The sequence below is a fragment of the Heteronotia binoei genome, chromosome 10 (genome assembly GCF_032191835.1).
Source record: "Heteronotia binoei isolate CCM8104 ecotype False Entrance Well chromosome 10, APGP_CSIRO_Hbin_v1, whole genome shotgun sequence".
Taxonomy (NCBI): domain Eukaryota; kingdom Metazoa; phylum Chordata; class Lepidosauria; order Squamata; family Gekkonidae; genus Heteronotia; species Heteronotia binoei.
The window spans coordinates 59,704,757-59,729,634 of record NC_083232.1 but is presented as its reverse complement, the minus strand read 5'-3'; the positions used below and the strand labels follow the sequence as shown (position 1 = coordinate 59,729,634).

Sequence of the window (24,878 nt, the reverse complement as noted above, 5' to 3'; positions counted from 1 at the left end):
TCCTGGAGCTTACAGTAGGCCCTGTACTAAGAGCCCTCTAAGCTTCCTTCAGGCATCACTGCCTTCTGCTAACTCCCTGCCGCCGCCGGCCATGACTCTCAGCCTGACCCTCCTCTGCTTCAAAGAGAGCCGGCGGGCTGAGAGCTCACGTGTAGCATGGGCACCCCCTCCCCCGCCCCGCTGCTTTCTGCTTCCCCAGGAAGCTGTGGGAGCACATGTCCGCTTCTCTGCTCTCCTCGGACTGAGCCCAGCTTCTGAAAGTTGGGCTTGGAGGAAACACCCCTCCCCCCCCTCGCTGCTCTCACCCTTATGGTGAAAGCAGCCAGTGGGTCGTCCGAGGCACTAGGAGATGAGATAAGTTTACTAGATCCAGAAACTCCTGGAGATTAGGGATTGAGCCTGGAGATGACAGGAAGCCTCAGTGTGGTACAATGCCATTCAGTCTACCTTCCAAAAGCATCCATTTTCTCCAGGGGAACTGAACTCTGTAGTCTGGAAATGAGTTGCAACTCCAGTGGTCCTGAGGTCTCACCTGGAGGCTGACATCCCTAGCTCTGCTGTATCTGTGCAAGCCAACCAGCTGTTCTGTGCTTTTGCTTCTTTGGCAGTCACTTCTGTAGTGTTCTCTGCTGCCTAAAGGTCCAGCCATTCTTCTTATTTTTTTGACTGTCTCTGAATTTAATTAACTCAGTGCACTTTTTACTGGATGTCACAAGTTAGTGTTCTCTAATTGTGAAATCTAGTGGATGTGATGTATTACAATATTTATATATATAAATATTTGGTCTTTATTTGTATAATCAGTTTTTTTTTTTTGCACTGTTCATTGTACGTATTATGCTGTCTTGGCTGATTGGATTTTACCATCAGTGCAAGGTTTAAAATGGAATCTTGAACATTTTAATGTGGTTTCTTTCATATTAATATCAGAATGCTTAGTCCACATTTTCAGCCTGATGAGCTTTGGAAACAAGATTTTTGTTTTCTTTCCAACTGTACTCTTTGCATTCTTCTTATGTGTGATGTGTTTTCATTATGTAGACAAGAGAGTCTCAAACTTAGTTGCCTTAAAAAAAAAAAGCTGTGCACCCAGATCTCTGTGCATGTGTGTTTTGTTGTTCCTATGGGAGTATACTGGAAATGAGTTGAAAGGCAGTGTGGTCATACTGGTTACATTGCATTCTTGTTGGCACTGAGAGCAGGGCCCTGTCCCCCTATGTATTCGTACGTACCAATGTTCCTCTAAGCTGCAGAGTCTTGTGAGCAAAAACTCTACTTTGTAGATCTGGAAATGTAATACTTGATCTTGAAATATATTGCACTGCACAGGATTATTTGAAGTTATTTGTGATTTGTGTACTAAAACTATTTTCTACTTGAGAGATAAAAGCAAAGATTGATGATGTCATATTATTACCATTTTTTTAAAAAAAGTTAAAATTTAAATTAAAAATGGTAAATTAAAAATGTGAAAGGTTTCATGTTTGGCGTTCTCCATTTTTCTTATAACAAGAACACAAATTTCAAATATCTACCATCCCTTGTGTTTTGAATAAGCTAGTTATCAATATATTTCCATAGACCTGTATATATTAAAATACCAGCTATCTCCCCAACACTCAGCTTTTTAACCTCCAAACACATTTCCCACTGCTAAAAAAAGAAAAGAAAAACTATATAGAACCTTCAATAAAATAATAAATCAAAACTCCTTAGCAGCACAGCACAAAATTTAGAGCTTGAAAGTGCTGAACAAAACAAAACAAAAAGAAGCCACAGAGAAAACCTGTGCAGTTGATTCTGTTCCTCTTAGTAACTGTTCCTTTTCCAGGTTTCACAAGTATTAATTTTAAACAAACTATACAAGTATTAATTTTAGACAGACTATTCCAAGTCATTCTGTATATCCCTTATTTGAATGTACATCATGTATATATGCATATGTGAGAGAAACAAGGTTTATTATTACCCTATCCCCCATTCCACTTCAAGACTCAAGGTAGAGTGACTAAGCAGCAGGTGAGCACTTTCTACTAGAACACCTTTTTAGACCAGATGTTAGGTTTTATACATTTTATTTACTAAGCATATGTACCAAAACCACAAAGGTTTGAAAAAAAGACCTACAGCCAGGTAGAATGATACATAAACTTGAAAATACAGTTCAGAGCTAGATATATGCACAACTGTATAAGCATCTTTCCCCCTTGAGAGAGAAATCAAGATTTCTTTTTCCCCACCACGACCTCTAGGCATAGTAAAACCAGAAGAAATTCATAACAAAAGTCCTGGTCACATGTTACACTAAACACATTTTCACCCTGCATGTATATGTGTTCATATGTTTGTTTTTTAAAAAGCCAACAAATGTTCACTTTACAAATGAAACTGAGGACTAGTTTCTGGATAAATGTGGGGTTCAAATCGTATGTACAAGTGTTTAATGTAAAGTGAGAATTATTAAACTTGTATTTTTTGAAAGTGTATATTGGATTGTATGTGCATTTGCTGTAACTTGTGAACAGGGCTAAAGGCATGCCCTACTCAATTTCATATTTACATGCTTCCATCAAGCTGGGGAGTCCCCTTATTGGTCCAGTCAGAACTTGAAGTGCAAATTCAAAATTCCTTGTATAAACTCAAGTACAGATGAAAGGCTTGTTTTACACAACACCAAAATGAGATTGTAGAAAAGAGCAAGAGTCCAGTAACACTTTAAAGTTTAACAAAATTTGTGGCAGCGTATGAGCTTTCGTGAGTCACTGCTCACTTCTTCAGATACTCTTCTTCAGAAGTGATCAGCGACTTACGAAAGCTTATACGCTGTCACAAATTTTGTTAGTCTTTAAGGTGCTACTGGACTCTTGCTCTTTTATACTGATACAGAGGGACAAACATGGCTATCCAGATTCTTGATCTATCAAAATAAGAATGGTTTGCAAACAAACATGGTATGTGTAAAAGATCCAGACTGGAAATATATTGAAGAGCCAGTGGCCCTTTCTACATGTGGACCTCCACTCGGTTTTTTTCTGAGTTTGACTTGCATTCATTTACTTTGCAGAAAAACCCTGGACAAAACAGCATCCATATATCCCGGGACAATTGGGGGGGCAAAATAGGTGAACTCTGTGGAATGTAGAAACAAACAAACAAAAAAGATAAAGACAAGGATGAACTCGAGTGTACTGTGGAATGTCAATTCGGGGACAGGGTTGAACCAGGATTAAAGTCTAATCTAGAAAGGGCCAGTGTGATTTAGTGATTGGAGTTTCAGACTAGAATCTGGGATTCAGATAGTTGATTTGAATTTTCACTCTACCATGGAAGTTTTCTGGTGACTTGGACCAGTCACATATTCTCAGTTTAACCTAGCTCATAGGGTTCTTGTGAGAGTAAAATGGAGGAAAGAAGAATTATATAAGCTACTTCCCCAAACATTGGTTCTGGAGCTCCAAACCAGCCCATGTTTGGACCTAATTTTGGCTCGTGAGCCATGTCATGTCCATCCCTACTTTTCCAACATGTAGAAGGCCAGTGATTCCTGTTCATTAAAATGAAACACATGTTTATGAAAATGCACAACAAAACAGGAAGATGGAAATCCACCCAATGGCAGGAAGTAAAAATATGTCGTCAGTATGGTTATTAACCCAAATGATACATTATTCTGTTTAAATTGCAAGGGAGTTATCAATAAATAATAATCAATTATTTATACTTCCTTCTTTTTAAATATATGCTCTTGCTGTTATGGAGTATGTATAAACAAAACAAGCTTAAATTAGGAAGTTTACATTACATTCTCAAAAAACTCCATCACTACCTGGTCTCTAATGTTACAAAATCCTAATCCAATCAAGTATCCAGGTACATGTTTGTCATTATTACTATGTAAACTCCTGTGTTCTGTAAAATAACAAACATTGCTCCTAAGAATAAATTATTGTTGTTCTCTCTTAGCAAATATGTAGTTCACTGATTTCAAGAATTCTTTAGAATCTCATGTTCTGTGTATGTTGAGAAGGTGGCCCAAAACTGGAAGGAATTAATATCCTAAAACAGTATATGCTAAAGACATTAGGCTTCTAGGTTGCACAGTTATCAAAAGTAGTTCACATCTCTTTAGGTTTAAAAATGTGTTTGAAAGACCCTCACTCTCTTTTTCTCATTTTTGTTTATAAGCAGATGGAAAATTTGTTCTCTTATGGTGAAGCTATTTTTTTAACTTTATTTACTAGGAGATATAGTTACAGGCAGTGATGCCCAAGGGTTGGTTCCTGTCCAGAACCTAAGTGCTGTCCAAGCCACAGTTGCTACAGCAACTCATGGTATGTTTCTGCCTGTTACATCATTGGGGATTCCAAATGCACACTGATTTCATTTGTTGTGTGTTCATTTCAAGTGTTTGCCATATATCATAACACCACTGAGTGGCACTGTTGTCTAAAAAAAATAAATTTTCTTCCACTCATTCCAGTAGGGGACACAATCAATGTAATTTTGATACTTTGTCCACCAGTTTCTCAAAAACCTGGATTATGTTTCTTAATTATTATTATTATGCTTTATCTGTACATGACAGCATACTGTACATGATTTTACGATTTTAAACTTCTGAATTTCATGATAGATAGATAGATAGATAGATAGATAGATAGATAGATAGATAGATAGATAGATAGATAGATAGATAGATAGATAGATAGATATTCAGTTAAAAGTCTTATTTTTGAAGTAATACTTTTTTCAGTTAATCCATTCCAGTTAATTTAGTTCAATGAAAAAACAAACTTCATTCTGCAGATTATTATTACATCAAGTTTTCCTGCAACTTTTGTGTCTTTATCTTCTTACACAACTACATTTTCAAAGGGTGATCAAGGTTTCCCTTCCTTACATTAGTGGTTGCTTAAATTTTCAATTTCCTTCCCTTTGGAGGCAGTCCAAGTCCAGGATATGGGGCAGGGGAGGTCCAGGTCCATGATACTGGGGCTGAAACCATGTCAGGCTTTTTAACATTTTGCACCTGGGTTCCCATGAGCTGACTTTGACTTAGTCACACATCAGCTGCAAGGAAACTCATTTCCCAAGTGCACAGAACCCAAGCTTGGATAAGGAAGGAGAACAACACAGAGAGAAGGAGATTCACCTCCTGGTGCTGTTTTCCTGATCTGAAGTGGCTTTTTTTTTTAGGGGGGGGGGGGTTGCATGTATACAGATGGATTACATGTGTAGTCCCCCAATGGGGCAAACAGCAGCCCCCAGAGGTGTTTCAAATCAGAAAATAGCACATGGGAAAGACTGAAGCTCCTTATCCCACATGCATCATAATCTCTCCAGTTCCAAATAGAGACACCACACTCTTGGGAAATAAGTTGACATACATTAAGTGAAAGTAAGGTCAGAGGAACCCAGACACAACACAATAAAAATCATGTGACATGGGCCTAGAAGAAAGAAAGTGCACCAATACCAAAAGTTATTTGTTAAGAATCTAGGAATTCAGCTGCTTGACAGATGGTGTAGGTTACTGCAGGTAGGAAAACAATGGAGCTGTGGTATACCACAGCTTGTCTGACCAGGCTCAGAGAAGGTATCTGCATTGAATAAATTCAAGCATGGTCCTTTTATACACTTGGTAAATTCTCCTCTTAGAGGAAGTATTCCAGCACTGCCAACCATTCTACAGGCTATGTGTGAGAACATTAAGGGAATTCTGCTTAAATTTTTGCTTAGTTGGTCAAGGAGATTTCACAATCTTGGTCAGACAAGCATAGCTTCTTTGCTCTCAAGACTGAACACACTGTTAGTACTAAACAGCACAATGTTATTGACTAGAAATTTATTTATTTATTTCTGTACATTTATATCCCCTTCCTCCCAAAACAGCTTAGAATGGCCATTGTGGGAATAACAGGCTCTAGAAAGAGGCTCTGGGCAAGAGACCTGGCCTTAGCCAGGGGAGCTGGGGAGGGGAGAGAAAGATAGAGGGAGGCATCATAAATGAAGTCAGTGAACAAGCAAACAGATCCCTTTTCCTCTGACCCAACGTTACAGAGTTGTTGTAGGAATAAAATAGGAGTAATCATCCACACACCCCTCTGAACTTCTCTGAAGGAAAGGCAAAGTGCAGAGTAGTGCAGAAATCCTTTCTTTTTGTTCCTTATTTGCTCCTTATAAAGTGGTGAATACCATAACACCCTATCATCCCATCCCAGCCATTCTCTGGCAGAGGAACCTGGCATTCTTTGCACCTCCTGGTTATCCCTCACTCTCTTACGTGCTAAAAGCCTTCACAGAGCTTCCCTCAGAAAGTGAGAACAAGACCTGAAGGTAAAGTCTGCCTGCTGTGGAGAGGGGAGGACTGAGCTGGGCAGGGGTAAGGTTTTATATTGTCCATAGGGACTCACTTCTGAGTAGACTTACCTGGTTGCTCCCCTAGCCTTGCAGCCATTCAGCAATTCGCTGCTTTGGGCCCTGGAAAACAGAAGTCACTCACTGGCAATCTCCAACTTTGTTCTATCTCATGTAGGGTTGCTCTTTCCCTCCCACTCTGTTCCTCTGTAGGAAGGAGGAGAAGCTTGGTTTCTGCCTCACCCATGCAATTGAGGAAGCTGGGTGGGGACAGCTTGCAGCACAGCAGTGGCAGCCCTGGGGATGGAGGTGGGGGAGAATTTAGTAGGCCCATGAAGAGCCACCCACAGCCCTAGCTCTGTGCTGGGCTCGCTCAATCCACTCCCTGCACCATGGCAAACATGGTTCCAGTGCTCATGTGTCAAAAGTGAGTTCTCAGCAACACGAGTTGCTTTCTATCTATCTATACATACATACATACATACAGCATATATATATATATATATATATATATATATATATATATATATATATATATATATACACACACATACATACATAAACGCTCATGCATCCAAAAATCCGGTAAAAATATAGCAGTACATAATTCACTGCCACTGTTCTTTTGAACTTTGACTGCTCCTTGGTTAAGACAGCAGCAGGATTTTACATTCTGCAGAAATTACATGGCAGAACTAGTTGCACTATTTACCCTCAAACTGTGGTTTCCAGTTCTGGTCTGCAGGTGAAGTATGGTTTCTGCAAAGCCTAGCTGACCCCCTTTGGACGTAATAGCAGACTATAGAACTAGAAAATGCAGGAGAGAATTGAATGTGCAGGGGGTGGGTGCATTATCCACCTGAAGGATCTTTTATGTAATGCCAAACCACTGAACACTTGTGTGAACCAACTTTCTGCCCAGTCTGTCTCCTACCCTCTCCCATTTCTCTGGCATACTTTGGGAAAGGCTAAACAAAAGCTCCCTTGGAGCTTGTTTTATCAATAGTTAGTGAGCATAAATATTGTAGAAAGAGTAATTTGTACAGGTATTAAAATTTATCAATTGGCTTTGAGAACATAAATATTGTAGAAGTAATTTGTACAGGTATTAAAATATATATCCTATAGATCTATGCCTCCAAGTACAGAATGTTCAAGCTTCCTATGTGCAAATCATGCAGTTCCCAAAGCTGAACCCTTTAAAACAGGTTTTCTCATCTGACAAGGCAAGCAATGCAACAAATCTTGTAATCATTTATTTATTTTCAAGAGAAGCAGCTAGGTAATTTGGCGCATGGTAATCATATGAACCAGTAGTTTCAGGAATTTTAAGCTGACCTCTGGATATAAGGAACAGGCCATAGTAGGCAGCATTCTTCACCTCATTTGACCTGCAATCACACAAACATAGTATGAAATATGTTATTCAAGTTGTTTGTCCTTATAGTCTGAAACTTTAGCTGTGTAAAGCTGCAGTATTTTCAGTGTCTCTTTTATCAGCCATATTGTTGCCAGCTGACCTTCTGTTATTGAGACTACTTGTGGTAGACCAGTTTTCATAATTATGAAATTAACTTTTCATTATTAAGAACCCTTAAATAGATCTTTGCTATCATTCTGCTGTTGCATGCATAAATGAGATAACATTGTTCCATCCATATGTTGAATTCTAAGCCAATAATCAAATGCTTTCTGTAACATTTTTGCCCTCAGCACAAATTCCCCAAGCTGTAATCCTTTAAAAGAGGGATTAGACAAATTCATGAAAGGTACATCCATCAGTGGTTATTAGCCATAACAGCTAGATGAAATTCTGTGTCCAAAGGAAATATATCAGGACTAGAGGGTTTGGGGGGGCGGGGTGCACATGGTAACTTCTACCATTTTTCTGGTTGGTTGCCTCAAACCCTTCCTTATCACCCCTCAGATGGAGACTCATCTTATCACCTTTGTACACATATCCCTACTTCTTGCCATCTTTACTTGCTTTGCATTTTCAGACAGGATTGTTTTGTCTTTTTATTATTCTGTCCTGAGTATTTAAAATCCAACTATACCTTCAGACTCCCAATAATATGTGCTCAGAAACAGTGAGGCTGAAAATATCTTTACATTTCTAAAAATGATTTTACTTATACAAGAAGAAATTGAGGTGAGTATAATAGCTAGAACCCATGCTTTAAGAAGGGTTTTGATTTTGCAATGGATGGACTCCAAAGGCATGCTAACACAGAAAGAAGATACTGGCACAATTAGTGTCTTTTCCTTCCCCTCTGCTGGTAGCTCCCTGTGTACCATATCCTATGCCATTCCTGAGGGTTCTCAACCAACAAAAATGGCTTCCTAGGAGAGTTCATAGATAGACAGGAAAGAGGGAAAGTCTTGTTCCATGAGTAGAATTCCATTCATGGTTCTTAGCATCAGTATTCAGGATAAAATCTACATGAAATGGCTGATGTAGAAGATTATAAATTTTAGTTTGATGTAGAAGATTAAAAGTTCTACTTTGCTAAGTAATCTCCAAGTTGTTGCCTGGGAGACTGCTTCTGGATGTTCTTTTTCTGAGATTAGGCACTCCCAGAGATCTAAACATTCAGTAACTTCATTAAAATTAGCATTTTTGGAACAAAGACCTGAAGATTCCCTCTCTCATTTTTGTTTTTCAAATTTCGACTGTTGCCAAAGTACACTACCTCAGCCAGTAAAACACTGGAACAGCAGCTATTTCCAGTGAAATTCTCTTTTCCTTCTATACTTTTTCTATATTTTTAACATTTTCAGTTTACAACAGATGGAGAGTTTATTCCATTAACTAGTATCACAGATAGATCAGTTCACAGAAACCAAACTCAAGACACTTTGCACTTTCTACTCACTAACCATTCCCATATGAGAGTAAATACAAATGACCAAGAACCGATAGCTAAACACAAATCTTGTTTTATAAGTCTAAAAAACTAAACAGACTAGCCAACATGCATAAGTTTGCAATTATACTCAGGAAGCAAATGTTAAATTCGGCGAAGGTCAGCATTTTTTGTATTATGCACAGTTGAAGGGTTTTGTTCAGCATCATGGCTAACTTTTTACTGCAGTTTAATTAATGTGTGCACAATTACAAATTATATGGACTTTGCACAGACAGAGGTCAGTCTTTATCTCATCCTTCCTCCAAAGAGTTCAGGACAGGATGCATGATCTTTTTGCAGGCTCTTTGATCTTTTTTGGCCATGATCTCTTTGCAGGCTCACTGACAGGTGTGCAAAGCATCATTTGGAACTTTCTAGGATCATAGCAAAAAAGGGGTTTTGATCCTCGATCCCATTCAGCTCAAGGCAAGAGGCTCTAATTCACATGCCTCAATGGCTATGGCTATGTGTTCCTACTTAGTTTTCTTCCAACCACTGCAGCAATAGCATCATTTGTGACTTTCTTTTCAGCCATGATTACTTGTTGCAAACAGCCTTTCACCACTTTAACTAGCTTTCTGCACCCTGGTGACTACATCCAAGCCCCCTAAAGTTGTCATGATTCCACCGCCAGATCTCTGTTACCATGTGCCACTGTATTCTTTATCTGCACCATCAATCTCAGAACCCCTGTAAGAGGCACCAGTAAACCCAGACCTTACTCCACCTCAGTCCAACTACAGACATAGTTCCACTCCACCGGTTTAAATTTGTAGACTAGGGATAGAATCAAAAGCCTCCCACTTCACAATGGAAGATTATTTAGCATCAGAATGGACAAATCAAGGGCTGTTGCTTACATCTGCTGTCACCTGGTTGCATAAAAAGACAACAGCAATATGCCTCAAGTTAGCAAGTGCTTTTACTCATCAAGTTAGCTGTGTTCATCCCTTATCTTCAGCTAATGTCTCTGACCGTACAGCTCTTTTTGTCAGCACTCCAGATCTGCAATGCAACCCACTAATTATACAAGGTTTTTCTGCATGTTCTCTCACTCTATCTTTCATACCCAAATATTAAACAAGGTAATACATGACAACATGTACTGCATCCTGATCATCCTGTGGTAGCCCCATCAAGTATAGATCTCTCAGCTGCACCACCTAGCCAGGAGAATCTTACTATATTTCCAACCAGTCAAAGATATTCTGTCTCAAGGCAGAATACTACCCCCAGTATCTGCTATACTCAGCCTCATAGCCTGGCAGATATCCATCTGAGAATTGTAACTCCACCTCTAAGAGCTTGTTTTGAATGTTAGCCAACAGTTTTTACATTGTTCCTATTCCACCAGTTGGAATCCTTTCTCTACTTTTGCTAGATCCCATCACTGTGACTCATTAAACTTTTCTAGCTTTTTGGTCCTGGAATATTTTCAGTCAGTCAGTCAAAAGTGTCCTGTTTGTGCTCTGACTTGGATAGCCCAGGCAGGCCCAATCTCATCAGATCTCAGAAGCTAAGCAAGGTCAACTTTGGCAAGTACTTGGACGGAAGGCCTCTGAAATACAGGAAGCAGGGGCAGGCTTTATTCAGCCACCTATCTGAATATCCTCTAGGCCCCTAGTAGGGGTCAGTCACCAGAGGTTGCTATGACTTCCAGGAGTACACACGCTCACATATTTTTGTTAAGTGTATTGTTTGTGGCCAAAGACCATAACAATTGAGCAGATAAAACAGATTAAGAACAGCAGACAACAAAGCTAGAGTGTGAAAACAGTGCATTAAAACAAATTAGCACCTTCTTTATATACTGAAGGGTCTCAACCATTAAGTGCAGCTGAAGCCCAATTTTTTTAACTGCCAAGGCAAACTGTGCTACTTTATAAGAGACATATGAGCCCATAACGAAAAGAAGGGATAGTTCTTCCATCACAGGAGAGAAAACTAGGCCTTTTAATTTTTTTTCCAATGAACTTGTTTCTGGGTTTTATATACAGAGAGCAGAACAGAATGTAATGTGGAAAGTCTTTGGGGACTGAGGCTTTACAAATACAAAACCCGGCAACAATCGCTATTTGTGTATAGTGATAGAATGGCTGAGAGCATAGTTTGAAGCCTCAAAGAAGTTAAAGCCATTGTAAGACTAGGAAAGGTGATTTTGATCAAATAAGATTCTCTGCTGTGGTCCCTCTTGAACAACTAGAATCAAAGAGAAAATTTGGAACAGAGAATTGTACTTGTGTCCAGGACAGTATCAGTCTTAAAGATCCACTCATATATCAAGGCTGGGCAATGGGACACCGAAAGTCATCCACAAGAAAGTAATGACAGAGGATGACGTTGAAGACAGGTGTGCAAATGACATCTGAATGGAGCTGTGCATTGCTCTCCCTCAGGACAAGATTAGTGGAGAGATTCCATTGTTTTCTCCAGAATCTAAATAAGGCCTTGTCCATACAGAAATTACCTAGTTTGTGTATATTATCCACCTTAACCCAATACACCAAAGACATCAACACCATGTCATCTGCATATATGAGAACCATATAGGAGAGAGGACTGCCCCCCCCCCAGTCCTGAAATATTTCAGATAGATAGATTCAGATAGCCTGTCCTCTCTTCTGCCTGCTTGGCAATAGCAGTATTTTGAACCTATATCCAAGGCTGACCTCTCTTTTCAGTATGTGACTATATCAGTCCACACATTTCCCTGGTTACTCCAGTCTGGAGTCTTCAACTCAGCATCTTATTCCTGAGAAAATCTCTCTTTGAACTGCTGGCTGCATCTTCTATTATCTCTCAATGTAACCTTTTTAGTACCTGTAACCTCAAAGAAATGTGCCAGCAAATATTTGCTTCTTTCAGTCCCATGATACTTTCACACATGTTGAAACAAAGTCATGCTATGCTCTGACATCACTTTCCTACAATAAGCAAGCTCAGGGTTTTGTCTTAATTTGAGATTAGCTTTACCTCAAGTTCATATCCAGTGATGCAGAACATTACCCACAGGCCACTGAAGTCTGTAGAGTTTGGGCATTCTATACTGGCAAAAGAGCTTATTGCAGAAAAGATCCCAACCTCTTTATATGGTAGATGCGAGAAGGGCCAATGAGTATCCACTTTGTGTCTTGGTCATTAAGTCACTGTCCTAATTAAGTTCTGTTATGTCCAGCACATCAGCCACTCCATGTACAATCAGAGCTCATTTGTCCAGAGCATTGGCAACTTGCACAGCTTTTTCCATGGGCATATCCTCATTAGAACCAAGCAGGTACCAATTATTGTGTTTTGGTGAAGCACTATGCTCTTGATGTGAGATCCAGCTCAGAGGCCGCCTTCAGAAAGGCTCAGAAGTCCCATGACTTCTCCTCAAGTAGATCAGCTTGTGGTCTCCATGAGAAAAAACAAACAGCTTACCTATAAATGGTGTTATTTAGATGGTCATCTGAACAAAACCTGCCCTTCTCCCAAACAGAACTTCTTCCTGCTTGTTCCACTGGGAGAAAGAAGAACTAAAGGGAAAATGTGCCACATTTATCAAGGCGCACTTATTAGCATCTTTTGCGTAGAGCTTGATCTATTGATGGTTTTGCCCAAATTTAGGATCTATGGATGTGACTGGGCATACTATCACTCAAACAACACCAGTTATAGATGTGTCTTTTCTACACCATTTTATCCTAATAACAACCTAGCTGTAAAGTAAACTCATGCCTCAGATCCTTATTCTGCCTTTCTTCCCTGAAGCTCAAAGCAGCTTACATGTCTTACCTCTGTTTTGTCCTCACAAACCTGGGAGATGTTAGTCTGAGCCTAGACCTCCCTAGCCCCAGCTGACACTTTAAACATGGTACCACAGTGGCTGTCCAAGTTAGAGTGAAAGAGATTCGTGGCCCAAAGTTACCCAGTAATCATCGGCTACCTGGCAGGTTGATTAAGGAAAGGTCTTTATACATGTCTGTAAGTGAACAGACTCCTAGGTCCAAGCCAAACATATTATCTTCTGTGCTACAGAAGCTCTCTTAATAGTTTGTCACCTAATAATATGAACAAAGCTGGGGAAAGCCTCAAAAACAGTCAGAAATACTCACAAATGTTGCTCAGCAGTTGGCATGAATGAGCTCCTTCTGAGGCCAGCACTATCAGGGCCAAATAGAGCAAGAGGTGTCAAACTTTGCCTCCTCCCTATCATTATACTATGGTTGTGTCTGTGGCAAGTGGCAGCCTTGTGATGAACACTGGCCACAGAACGGGGGAGGGGGGAGAGAATGCCATGAAGAAAAGATGATGAGCCAAAGCAGTGACATCAATCTATTGTGAAGAAATTATGGATCTTGTATCACCACCACCATCATTTAAAAAAAAAACCTCCTGACCCAGCCCTGAAAAATGGTTGCATTTCTTTAAAAACAAAAACTTGTGATATACAAACAGAAAAGCACTAATTACCAGCATGGGTTTCTAGATGTCCATTTGCTTCTTCAACAAAATACCCCTTTCACCAAAGCAAAAAGCCAAATTTGACTTTCCTCCACCTCATTTAAGAGGAGATGTTTCAGAAGAACCCAAGAGGTATCACACATGTATCACCAGGGAGCCCCCACTCAGAAATCTCTGCCTTCATTTTAAGAGGATGCTTAGCTTGGAGCCTGCCAACATTTGGTGATTGGTGCCAGCACTCCATGGTAGACATTTTGAAACTACCTCCCATGGCAGCCATTTTGTATTACCTACTCCCCCCTCCATTCTCCAAATTCCAACAGTGTCTATAGACTCAACAAGATTGAGGATTCTAGTAGTAAAGTATACCACCACCCTATTGTTTTAATGGCCTGATTCTGCAATCTAGATGTTCTTGTCCACCTTTTTCTTTTGTCCTTCCACACTTTCAGCATTCTACCCACTGCCTCCAGAGTTGGGAAACATAGTAGGTGCTGTTGCCACTTCTGCCAGTACAGCCAGACCAGGTATTCCTTCCCTTCTGGTCTGGGGTAAGCAGGGAAGAGCTGTTCCATCCCACCCCACCCAATTCCTATCATACTAAGAATCTGCTACCTTTCATGCTGTCTTAAACAATTTATGTTAAATTTAATTGTGTGTATTACTGTGATGGCTGGATCACACATTATGCTGTGTACATGAATATTTTTGTGAAAGGCGAACTATAAATAGGGCGAATGAATCTGTAATGAATGCCGGGTGCAAAAATAGATGTTTACCTATTTCTTCCTGTCCTCATGGTTCTCTCGTTTGTAGGGATATTTTTGCAGCAGTACTATGTAGTATTTTTCCTAAATATGGAAAACATGTCACATTCACTAGCTCAGACCTGATTTAAACTTGGCACTGTTGAGACAAAAACACTCACATGTCTTGTTTAAACTGGGCTGTAAACTGTGCCCTTCCACCCAAAAAAAATTCCTGTGTGTACTTAATACCATGTATTAATATCATATATACTTGATAACCTCCATGTGACAGTAGCACCACATAATTCTTTAGCACCATCTCTTAGGAAGTTAGTGTGTTTATATTGTCTTAAACCATTTAAAAATTATATTTGTCATCAATTTATATGTTGTACACTGCCCTGAGCCTAAAATCTGGTGAAACAAATAAACATACTAATACAACATCCACTCTGGCTACAGATCTCTGGTGTTATTTATTTTATTATTCGTTTAATTCATTTATACCCCACCTTTTCCCCCAAAGGGCACCCAAAGCGGCTTACATCATTCTCCTCTCATCCACTTTATCTTCACAAGAACCCTGTGAAGTAGATTAGGCTGAGAGTGTGTAACTAGCCCAAGATCACTCACCGAGTTTCCATGGCACGTGTGGGGATTCAAACCTGGGTCTCCCTGATACTAGTATGGCACTCGTAACACTACAGGATGCACAGAAAACAGCCCAGTTTAAATGAGATCTTGTGCATATCTAAAGCCCAACATGGCTTTCACCTTAGCCAGCACCATGTATGAATAGGTAACCCTTATAACAAACTTCTGAATTATGCCTCGCTTATCTTTATTGTTGAGGTGGGGAAGAAACAGGGTAAAGTGATGTGGCTGAAAATGGTGGGCTGCTCTGGCCACTGCATGTGTTTAGGGTTGAGCAGAAGTTCATAGTTCTGATCTTAAATATTACTCTATACCATCTAAGCCATTCTGAGACGTTTCTGTTTTTCTCATATGGTGTTGACTGTATAAAATTACATGCATATGCCAGAGCCCTGATTTATGGATGAAGCTGTTTTGTTCTGGGAGGTACAGCCTTTGAATTTCTGTAGATTTCAGATTGTTTTTTAAAAGTCTTACCATTACCACCATAGCCTGACTGAGCTATAAATGACTACAGATTGTTCTAAAATTAAGATCATTCTCTCTTCCTCTCTCCCCCTCCCACACACACCTTGCCCTTTTTGTTTGTCACTATTCACTCCTTGCCTCAGAATTCCTAGCCTTTATTCTTCTTGATCTTCTTTAAAAAATTGTTGTGCATGATTTGAGTACAGAATGTGAGTTTTCACAGTGCAAAATCTTCTGTTTTCTTAGACAGAATTTGTTTTATGTGTTTATTTTTGAGACTCTTGCATGTAGAGACCTGGCTCTGTATGGGTCTGTCTGTCCCACAAGAGTACTTCATATCTCCCTGTGTGTGTAGACAGATGTGCTTTGATGTCATAAAATTTCACTCTCTGTTGATCTGTTTGCGAAGTCGCTGAGTGACATCTCCGATAAAGAGCACTTTGATAGCAGTGTTCTCCACTGATGTTTTTGCTGTTCTCCGTTTACTTAACAGGACAGGGTTCAAAACACGTTAGCTCTTCTCCAAGCATTGAAAGTTTGTCTGGAGGACGGGAATACACAGGGTCCCCACCTTTGTCAGCAGCCAAGAAAGAGTCTTTTTTCAGCACTATTTCCCATTCTCGCTCTCAAAGTAGAAGCATGAGCAAAAAGGAGTCTGTAAGTATATACCACTTGGCAGCTCTATATTTATCCCTCCTCTTACATTTGCAGTGGTCAGTTTTTCCATTCAAGTATTTGCATTACTTTCACAGGTTTGTGCTGCCTGACAGCATCAATACAGGAAAAATACGTTTGTAACTTTTGGAAATGGTTACTTTTTTTCTTCATCTCCTTGCATTTCTGAACTGATTAGCAGAGCCATGCTAAGTGGAGTTACACCTTTCTAAGCTGATTGCCTTCAGTGGAGTTAGAATGCTGTAATTCTGCTTAGGAAAGCACTGAAAGCCTCTGAATGTTCCTAGTTTTCTTTTTATTCTGCCCGTTCCAGAGAGAGCCTGAGGCAACGTACATGATTTGCTTTCTACTCTATTTTGTTCTCACACCAACCCAAAAAGCTGAGTTAAGCTGAGAGAAAATGATAGGCCTCAAATCATCCAGTGAGTTTGTGACAAGTGGGGATTTGATTCTGGATCTCCCCAGATATAACATGACACTCTAACCACTATGTCACACTTGTTCATGTAAATGTGTACAGAACCTTGTTCCCTGTGTCTTCTTCAGGACTGGGCCTGAATTTGATTCCTCAGTATCCTGTGGGTTCACTGTACTGTTTTGGCAGTACAGTCTTGTGTACTGTTTTATGTATTGTGGTAGAAAAGGAGTTTCTGCAGAACCACAAGACCAGCAATCTATGTGAAAACAAGCAAGGTAGAATGTGCTTCACATGAACCCCCTAAAATTCTTCTTAATGCAGGTTGTTGCCGGTGTAATATGGCACTGACAGCAGGGGGCAAGACCATCCTGTCTATTGTTAAGCATGGCAGAGCTTCTACCATTACTTTCTCCTCCCTGTCCTAAAATAGCCTTTCCGGGTCCCAAAATAGCAGCAGAAGCCATTTGTGCTGCAGACCAGGCACTGCAGAGCTGAGCCAGCTTTGCAGCACAAATGGTTTCTGCTGCCCCAGGGTACAATGCCTCGGCACACTGCCATCTCTGGAGCAACTGGACAAAATGTCCCTTGAACAATGCTGAGATCCTCTGACACCTGGTTTGTCACCACTGTACTGCAAAGCAGAAAATCAGATGATATAGCAGCAGTGATGATTAGTCATTTTTATGCAACATACAGGACAACCTAACAGAAACCTTTGCTGGAAGTAAGCCACACTGAATAGACCTGAGTAGGTTTCTGAGTAGACTTGCTCAGGGATTGTTGGTTTGCTTTGGGTGTGTAATCCTAAGGAAGTCTACTTGGAAGTCTCCTTTTATTCAATGGGGCTTAATTGCACAAAAATGGCTCAGTCTATTAATTTACTATATTCACAAAAAATTAAGTCCTAGTGATATTAAATAAGTCATAGTGCTTCAAAAAGTTTCATTATATTTCTGGGGGTTAATTAAGGTTAATTTCTTTAATAGGAATTTTTCTGTCTCTTAAAAATTGAATTAATTTGTCTTTGATTTCACATATTAAATCTTAATCTCTTACTGAAAAATTATAAGATGAGACAAATTGTGAAGCGTGTTTTGGGTTATTTTAACCTGGTTTAGTAGACAATGCATATAACATCAAGCTAGAGGGAGAGAAAACATGTATGAAAATTGAAGCATAGAGGGAAGCATGCATATGAGTCCACTGCCTGCTTTCTAAATTGCTTGAAGAGAGAGTATCTAGGGTTTTGAAAATTTCTGATCCTAAGATGCTGAATACACCTGTAGAAAATAATATATTTCAAGTTTCAGCTCTTAAAATGAGTTAGAAGAAGAGTTGGTTTTTACACCCCACTATTCTCTTCTGTACAGAATCTCAAAGAGTCTCACAATCACCTTCCTTTCCTTTCCCCACAGCAGTCAGCTTCTGAGATAAATGGGGTTGAGAGAGTTATGAGAGAACTGTGACAACCCAAAGTCACCCAGCTGGCTTCATGTGGAAGGGAGAATCAAATCCAGTTCTCCAGATTAGAGTCTGCCACTGTTAACCACTATGCCACATTTAGTTCGATTCCACCTAATATTTCTTTGAGTGGAAGGGGGAAATTTTGCTCACTGCCCAATCCCTCCACTGACCTCCAGTTCCTCCTAGGTTTCCCCAGTATCCTAGAGAACATCATTTCAGAGGGCATTTGAAGCTGCAGTAGAAGGGAAGAAATGAGAAAGGAAAGAAATCCTTCCATTAGAAGTAATTTTCAGGAGGATTCAAGCTAATGGATTTAAGGGACTTTCCTCACCAGAAGAAAATAGGTACAGTGTGCTGGATCAGACCATCTAATCCAGTTTACAGTTTCACACAGTGGCCAACAACCTACCCAGGAGGGCCAAAAAACAGAGCATGTAGGCCAAGACTTTTTCCTAATGCTGCCTCCTAGTACTGGTATTCAGTGGTTTGCTGCCTCTGTAGATGGAGGTTCCCATTATTTACATGGCTAGTAGACACTGACGGTCCTCGCCTACATGAATTAGTCTAAACCCTTTTAAAGACATATGTACTTGTGGCCATCACTACATCCATTGGCAATGAATTCCACAGATTAATTATTCTTTGAGTAAAGAAGTATTTCCCTTTGTCTGTCTTAAACTGATTTCCCAACAAGTTCGTTGGGTGTCCCTAAATTCTAGGATTATGGGAGAGGGAAAAGACTCCACTTTCTCTACCCCATGCAAAATTTCAGAAACCAAAAGTTACATAGGAACTAACTGGTATTCTCTTATTTAGATATGATCCATAACCTCCTTTATGTAACTAGACTTTAAATAATATCTAATATTATTAAATATTAAATTACAAGAATGTTCTATAACTTGTAAAGATGTACATAAACAAAGTCAGTATTTTTAAGTTTGGTATATCTTAAACTTGAAAAGTATTGATTTTTCCCAATATTCCCAAATGCATGTCGGAAGCCACACTGCAGAAAAGGTGTTTGAAAGGATTCCCTTCCCTTTAAACACCAGCTACCTGGTGGCCCCCAAAAATCCTGAAAATATTTTGGATTTTTTTAGGGCACCTGTTTTTTGATAGCTGAATTACTACCCCCCTCAGTAATCAGCTGAGAAAATAATGTTAGTTATTGGGTAATATTTTTAACCCTAGTAATTTGGTGGTATCACTTATGCTTAGTTAGATTTCTTGATAATCCCATAATATATTTTCTGAATTATTGATTTTAATATGCCAAGCCATGCTCGATCTAGTTTACTTTTCATAGCAATTGGAAATATCTTTGAAGGGAAAGGAGAGGAGAGTGTTAGTATATACAGTAATAGTTGATTTATCATACATGTAACTCTAAACTTCACCTTGGAGATTGGATCAAAAAATTCACACAAGAGGAATAGGAACAAGAAAAAGGAAGATGTGGGGAGACCTTCTACAAACAATTGTGTGCACATGCACAGATATCACAATTTTGGGGGAAAAAAAGATCTTGTGAGGTCACAGTTAGCATAATGGGGTTGCTTAGCAACCAGTGCAGTAGGGACCAAGGGAGAGGAAAGAAAGCACTGGTTGGAGATGTGGGATGGAGAAGTAGTGATGCAAGCTAAATAAGAGGAGAGAACCCCAGTGGAGGGATTTCCCCTCCCCTAAAACTCCTTGGAAGACCCACTTTTGTTTTGACCTTTTTTCCTGAATAAAACAGTAATCAAAAGCCAATATTAATAATACTGATTTTAAAATGTAGGTCATTTATTGCAGCATTTTTAAATCACAAGAGTCCCACATCCAATAATGTATGTTAGATCCCATTGAAATATATAAGGGGAAATAGATTGTGCAGTTTGTCTTCCTTCCACAGTGGCAGCCCTAGATTTCCTAGAATGCACGTTCACCGTAAAAATATAATATGCGACTTAGCTGATATAGCCTGTAGGTATTAGATGGGAGGAAAAGATATGCATAACAGTTGAATAGTAACCTATAAGATCTGTAGTTCCCATTAAAATTAAATGGTTGTGAATTATAATGAAGCAGACAAAGAGGTTTTTATGAGTAACAAATGAAGGAGTCCTTCTGTGATGAGTACCTTCCATGAAGCATAAGCAACCTTTGTGTCTAAGTGTCTGTGGTCAGTGTGGTCGGTGTCTTTCTTATAGTGTTAGTTATTCGTAGCCCTTCTGTACTTGTGGCTCTTTTCTCATGGGACAAAAGTACTCTCTGTTACGTGATTATAGATGTGTTGCTTCTCTAATGGTTTCTTGCCTGAAGATGCAAATCAGGCCTCAGCTTGAGTTAGGAGAACAACAAAATTTGAAGAAGGGTTTCATACAATGCAGGAAATTTTGAAAGTCTTACTCTTTAACACCACTGCATGCATAACTGAATGAAAAAATAGGAGTGTGACAAGTGGTGTTGATATGAAGATGGAAGCTATGGAACTTGAAGAATGCAAGATGCTTACTTCTTGATTACTGTTTTCACAACCAGAGTCATAAACAACAGACCCTCACTCCACAAAAGGAAAGCCTAAAAATCACTGCAAAAGTTATTACGTAACTTAAGAACAGCTGCCAGAAAATTTACCATTCGCAAAGTGGTTTGTTTGTCTTTGAGTAGCCAAGATGGCTTCTGAACAGAGAGTCCTGATTAACTAATGGAAAGATCAATTCAGTTCTTTGATCTAAAATTTGAGGCAGTCTAAAAGATTATGATCCACAGAATAAATTGCCACAGTGGAGTTGTGGCAATTTTCCTTGAATCTTCCTAACGTAATTGCAGAAGGTAGGGCATTTAGGCATGCAAGCAGGAATATCCTTCTATACTTTGAAATAGTAAGTTCAGATAGTTTGGCATATTTGTTGGAAGGAAAATGCCTACTGAGAAAGATGAATACATGCTGCAAGCTCTAATCAACATACTCTTGTAATCAAAGTCCCTCAGATGTCTTCTAATGAGCTGGGTCAATTCTTGTCTATTCATTGTTTCTGCCACATAATGAGCAATGCCGAAACATGATAATTTATGATCCAATGATGGTTCAACTTGACTAGTTCCAGGAGGCTTGATTCCAGATTTTATTTTATGATCCTGGTTTTCAGATCGAATGCTCTGCCAAAGCCTTAGCTTCAAAGGACATCTCCTCAACTTTAGCTCTCAGAGCTATTCATCAAGGGATTCCTAAAATATTATACAGGAATCTTAATAGTGATCTATCGATGCTGTCTGTTACTGCTCTGATCCAAACCCTACAGTAACCAGAGATATCACGGGATGGCTAAATGAAAATGAAACAATAATGGTGATTTTTTTTTTTTACAAAAAACAAATTCAATTTTTTAAGTTTTGAAAAATCTTAATACAAGTCTGTGAATTCACATAAACATCAATATCATTCAGTAGTAATAAGCACAGGTTCAATAACATGATATTGAAAGCTATTCACGCCTATGAGGGTCAGTGTAGCCAAGGAATTGAACAGGACAAGATTTTATGGAGTCTACATGTTTTCTGTTCTGAGGAAGCACATTAAACAGGTGTTTAAGCTAGCCTGTCTGCATGACTCCTCATACTACTTGAACATAAGAGCAAGAAAGACATAAAGAACATCATGGCCTTTTGCACTTCGATTGTTTTGGATGACACTGGAAGTGAAAAGGACCAAGCAGTCTCCAGCAATAGAAAGGAGTATCATGTTACTGGACTGCTTATTACTGTTGAATGATATTGTTGTTTATGCAAATTCACAGAATTGTATTAAGATTTTTAAAACCTTAAAAAATTGAATTTGTTTTCTGTAAAAATATCATGGTTGTTATTAATTTTCAGTGTTCCAAACCCTGGCAGCATATAACATCTGCCCGGAGATTTTAGCATTAAATACTTGAACTGCTGCAGGAACATTTTGGCCACCAGAGGAATAATAGTATCTTGAGACGGCCTTCCCCATACTCATAATGACACTTAAAACAGAGTTCAAGTGCACCTTCCAAGAAGACTTGCTTCAAAAATACACCTACATTTTTAAAATTTCCCACTTGCTCCATGGATTGACCTGCTATTGACCACTATACTTCTTTATCCCTTGTTTTTTATTGAAAAAAAGAACCTTTGACTTAGTAACATTAGTAGCTAAGCCCTCACAGGAACAGTATTCCAAAAAGGAACTTATAAGCTTACATAGGCCAATGACAGATCTTGAAGAGTGGTATTATCTGTATGTAAAAAAACAGGGTAATTTAACATGAGCCAGGAAAGGTGTGTGAAATTAATCTCTAGAAATACAAAACTTTAAATCATTGAGATATAAGTTAAATGACAATGGAGCAAGGATACATCATTGCTTGATTCCTTTACTCAATGGAATAGCCCTGGTCAGTTCACCAGATGGGCCACATCTCACTTGGGCAGTAGGCTGATCATATAGTTGATGGATCAGAAAAAAGAGATGTTTATCTATAGGTGATTTATTTAGTTTGTCCCGTAATCTTTGCCTAGGCACTGAGTCAAAAGTTGCTCTAAGATTCATAAGAGCAACAGCTAACATACCATCTTCTGAGCTGGTATACTTGTATACAGTAAACTGAAGAATATGGCAATGGTCAACTGCGCTAACTCCTCTAAGGGTTCAAAAGAAAAAGGAAAGGATCACCTTTCTATGGATAGGGACTGTTACGTCATGTTGCCAAGAGGGGTACAGAATGTTAGATGCAAGATAGAATAATGACACATTCCCTCATATAAGGAATCAGGAGATAATATGAGATCAAAGGCTCACAATGCTAGACCAAATCAGGACTTTTTTCGGGGGGTGGGGGGTCGGATGTAGTGGAATTGGGTTCCGAAACCTCTTCACAGAAACAAAATTCTAAAACAAAATGTTCGTGAGGGGCACCCATGTGTTGCTCCTTCATTTCCCTCCTTAGAGTTCTGGCACCTCTTTTTCCATGAATAAAAAAACCTGGACCAAATGGACAGTGATTGAACACAACTGAAAACTCTTCACTGCAAGACCATATGCTGAACATGAATCAACAGTGTGATTTGGTGACTAAAAACGCAAATGCAATATTCGGCTGTATTAACAGAAGTATAGTGTTCAGATCACATGAAGTGATGGTATCACTTTACTCTGTTTGTTTACTCTGTTTACATCCGTTTGGGGATGGTACGCTGAGGACAAATGCACCTGGGTGCCTAAGCTGGAGTGCAGGGCTTGCCAGAATCGGGAGGTGAACTGGGGGCCTCAGTCTGAGATCAAGTGTGCCGGGAGCCCGTACAGGCAAAAGACATGCTGAAGGTAGAGCTAGGCTGTTTCAGGAGCTGTGGGCGGCTTGGGACATGGAACAAAGTGAGCCATCTTGGTGAAGAGGTCCATCATGACCAGGATGCAAGTCCAGCTTGGGTCTCCTCCATTAGAGGCGCAGCGTACTCCGGTTTTCGGGAGAGGGCGTCCACTTTCCAGTTCTAGTTCTGCAGGATGTAGGTGATCTGGAAGTCAAACCAGTAAAAGAAGCGGGACCCCCGGATCTGACGCTGGGTGAGGTGTCGAGCAGTCTGTAAATGCTCCAGGTTCCGGTGGTTAGTCAGGACCTGGACGGGGTGACGGACCTCTTCAAGGTGATGCCTCCAAACCTTGAAGGCGGTCTTAATGGCCAGGAGTTCTCACTCTCAGATGGTGTAGTTCTGCGGGCATCAGGTGCCGCAAGTAGTATGTGTAGGGTTGTAGCGGCTGGGAGGGGTCCTCCCACTGGGATAGCACTGCGCCAAGGGCCATGCTGGAAGTGTTGGTCTTTACTGTGAACGGCAGCTGCGGGTCTGGGTAACACAGGAGCGGCTCGGTGGTGAAGCAGGTTTTCAGGGTGGTGAAGGCATGGTCTGCCTCTGGAGTCCAGTGAAATAGCTCTTTGGGCTGGAGGAGCTGGGTCAGAGGCATGGTTACATCGGCATAGGCAGGGATGAACTGGCGGTAATAATTTGAAAAGCCAAGGAACCACTGTACATCCTTGTGGTTCCGCAGCATCTGCCAGGTCAGGACCGCCTTGACTTTGATCGGGTCCATCTGAGTCCCATGGGGTGAGACGATGTAGTCAAGGAACTCAACTGCTGTTAAGTCGAAGATACACTTCTCTAGCTTGGCGTAGAGGGCGTTGCAGGACCTGGAGGACGTGCCCTGCGTGCTGGGCAGGACTTTGGGAATAAATTAAAAAGTCATCTAAATAAATGATCACAAAGCAGTCGAGCAGGTCACAGAAGATGTTCATCAGCCTTTGGAAGAAAGCGGGGGCGTCAGGCCAAAGGGCATCACGAGATACTCATACTGGCCATAGTGGGTCCTGAACACCATCTTCCATTCGTCTCCTGCATGGATCTACACCAAGTTGTACATGCCCCGGAGGTCCAGCTTGGTATAGACCTGGGCCCCCTTAAGGCGATCCAGTAGTTCTGGGATCAGTGGCAAAGGATAGCGGCCCCAGATGGTGATTTTGTTCAGGGCCCGGTAGTCATTGCAGGGCCGGAGCTCGCCACCTTTCTTCTTGACAAAGAGAACAGGGGTGGATGGCCGGATGAAACCCCGTTCCAGGTTTTTGGTGAGGAAGTCCCGCAGGGCTGCTAGCTCCGGTTCGGACATGAGGTAGAGCTGCCCCATGGGCAGGGATGCATCTGGTACCAAATTGATGGCGCAGTCATAAGGCTGGTGCAGGG

The 24,878-nt window shown here is 40.3% G+C and overlaps 1 protein-coding gene across 1 annotated transcript in view; it reads left to right on the top strand.

Annotated features, from left to right (window-relative positions):
• Positions 1 to 24,878, top strand: part of TBC1D5 (TBC1 domain family member 5) — a 533,564-nt gene that overhangs the window by 463,140 nt on the left and 45,546 nt on the right. The window contains exons 18-19 of the mRNA XM_060248746.1: positions 4,242 to 4,331; positions 16,074 to 16,237. Coding sequence (XP_060104729.1) covers positions 4,242 to 4,331; positions 16,074 to 16,237 — 254 coding nt within the window. The remainder of the gene's footprint in view (positions 1 to 4,241; positions 4,332 to 16,073; positions 16,238 to 24,878) is intronic.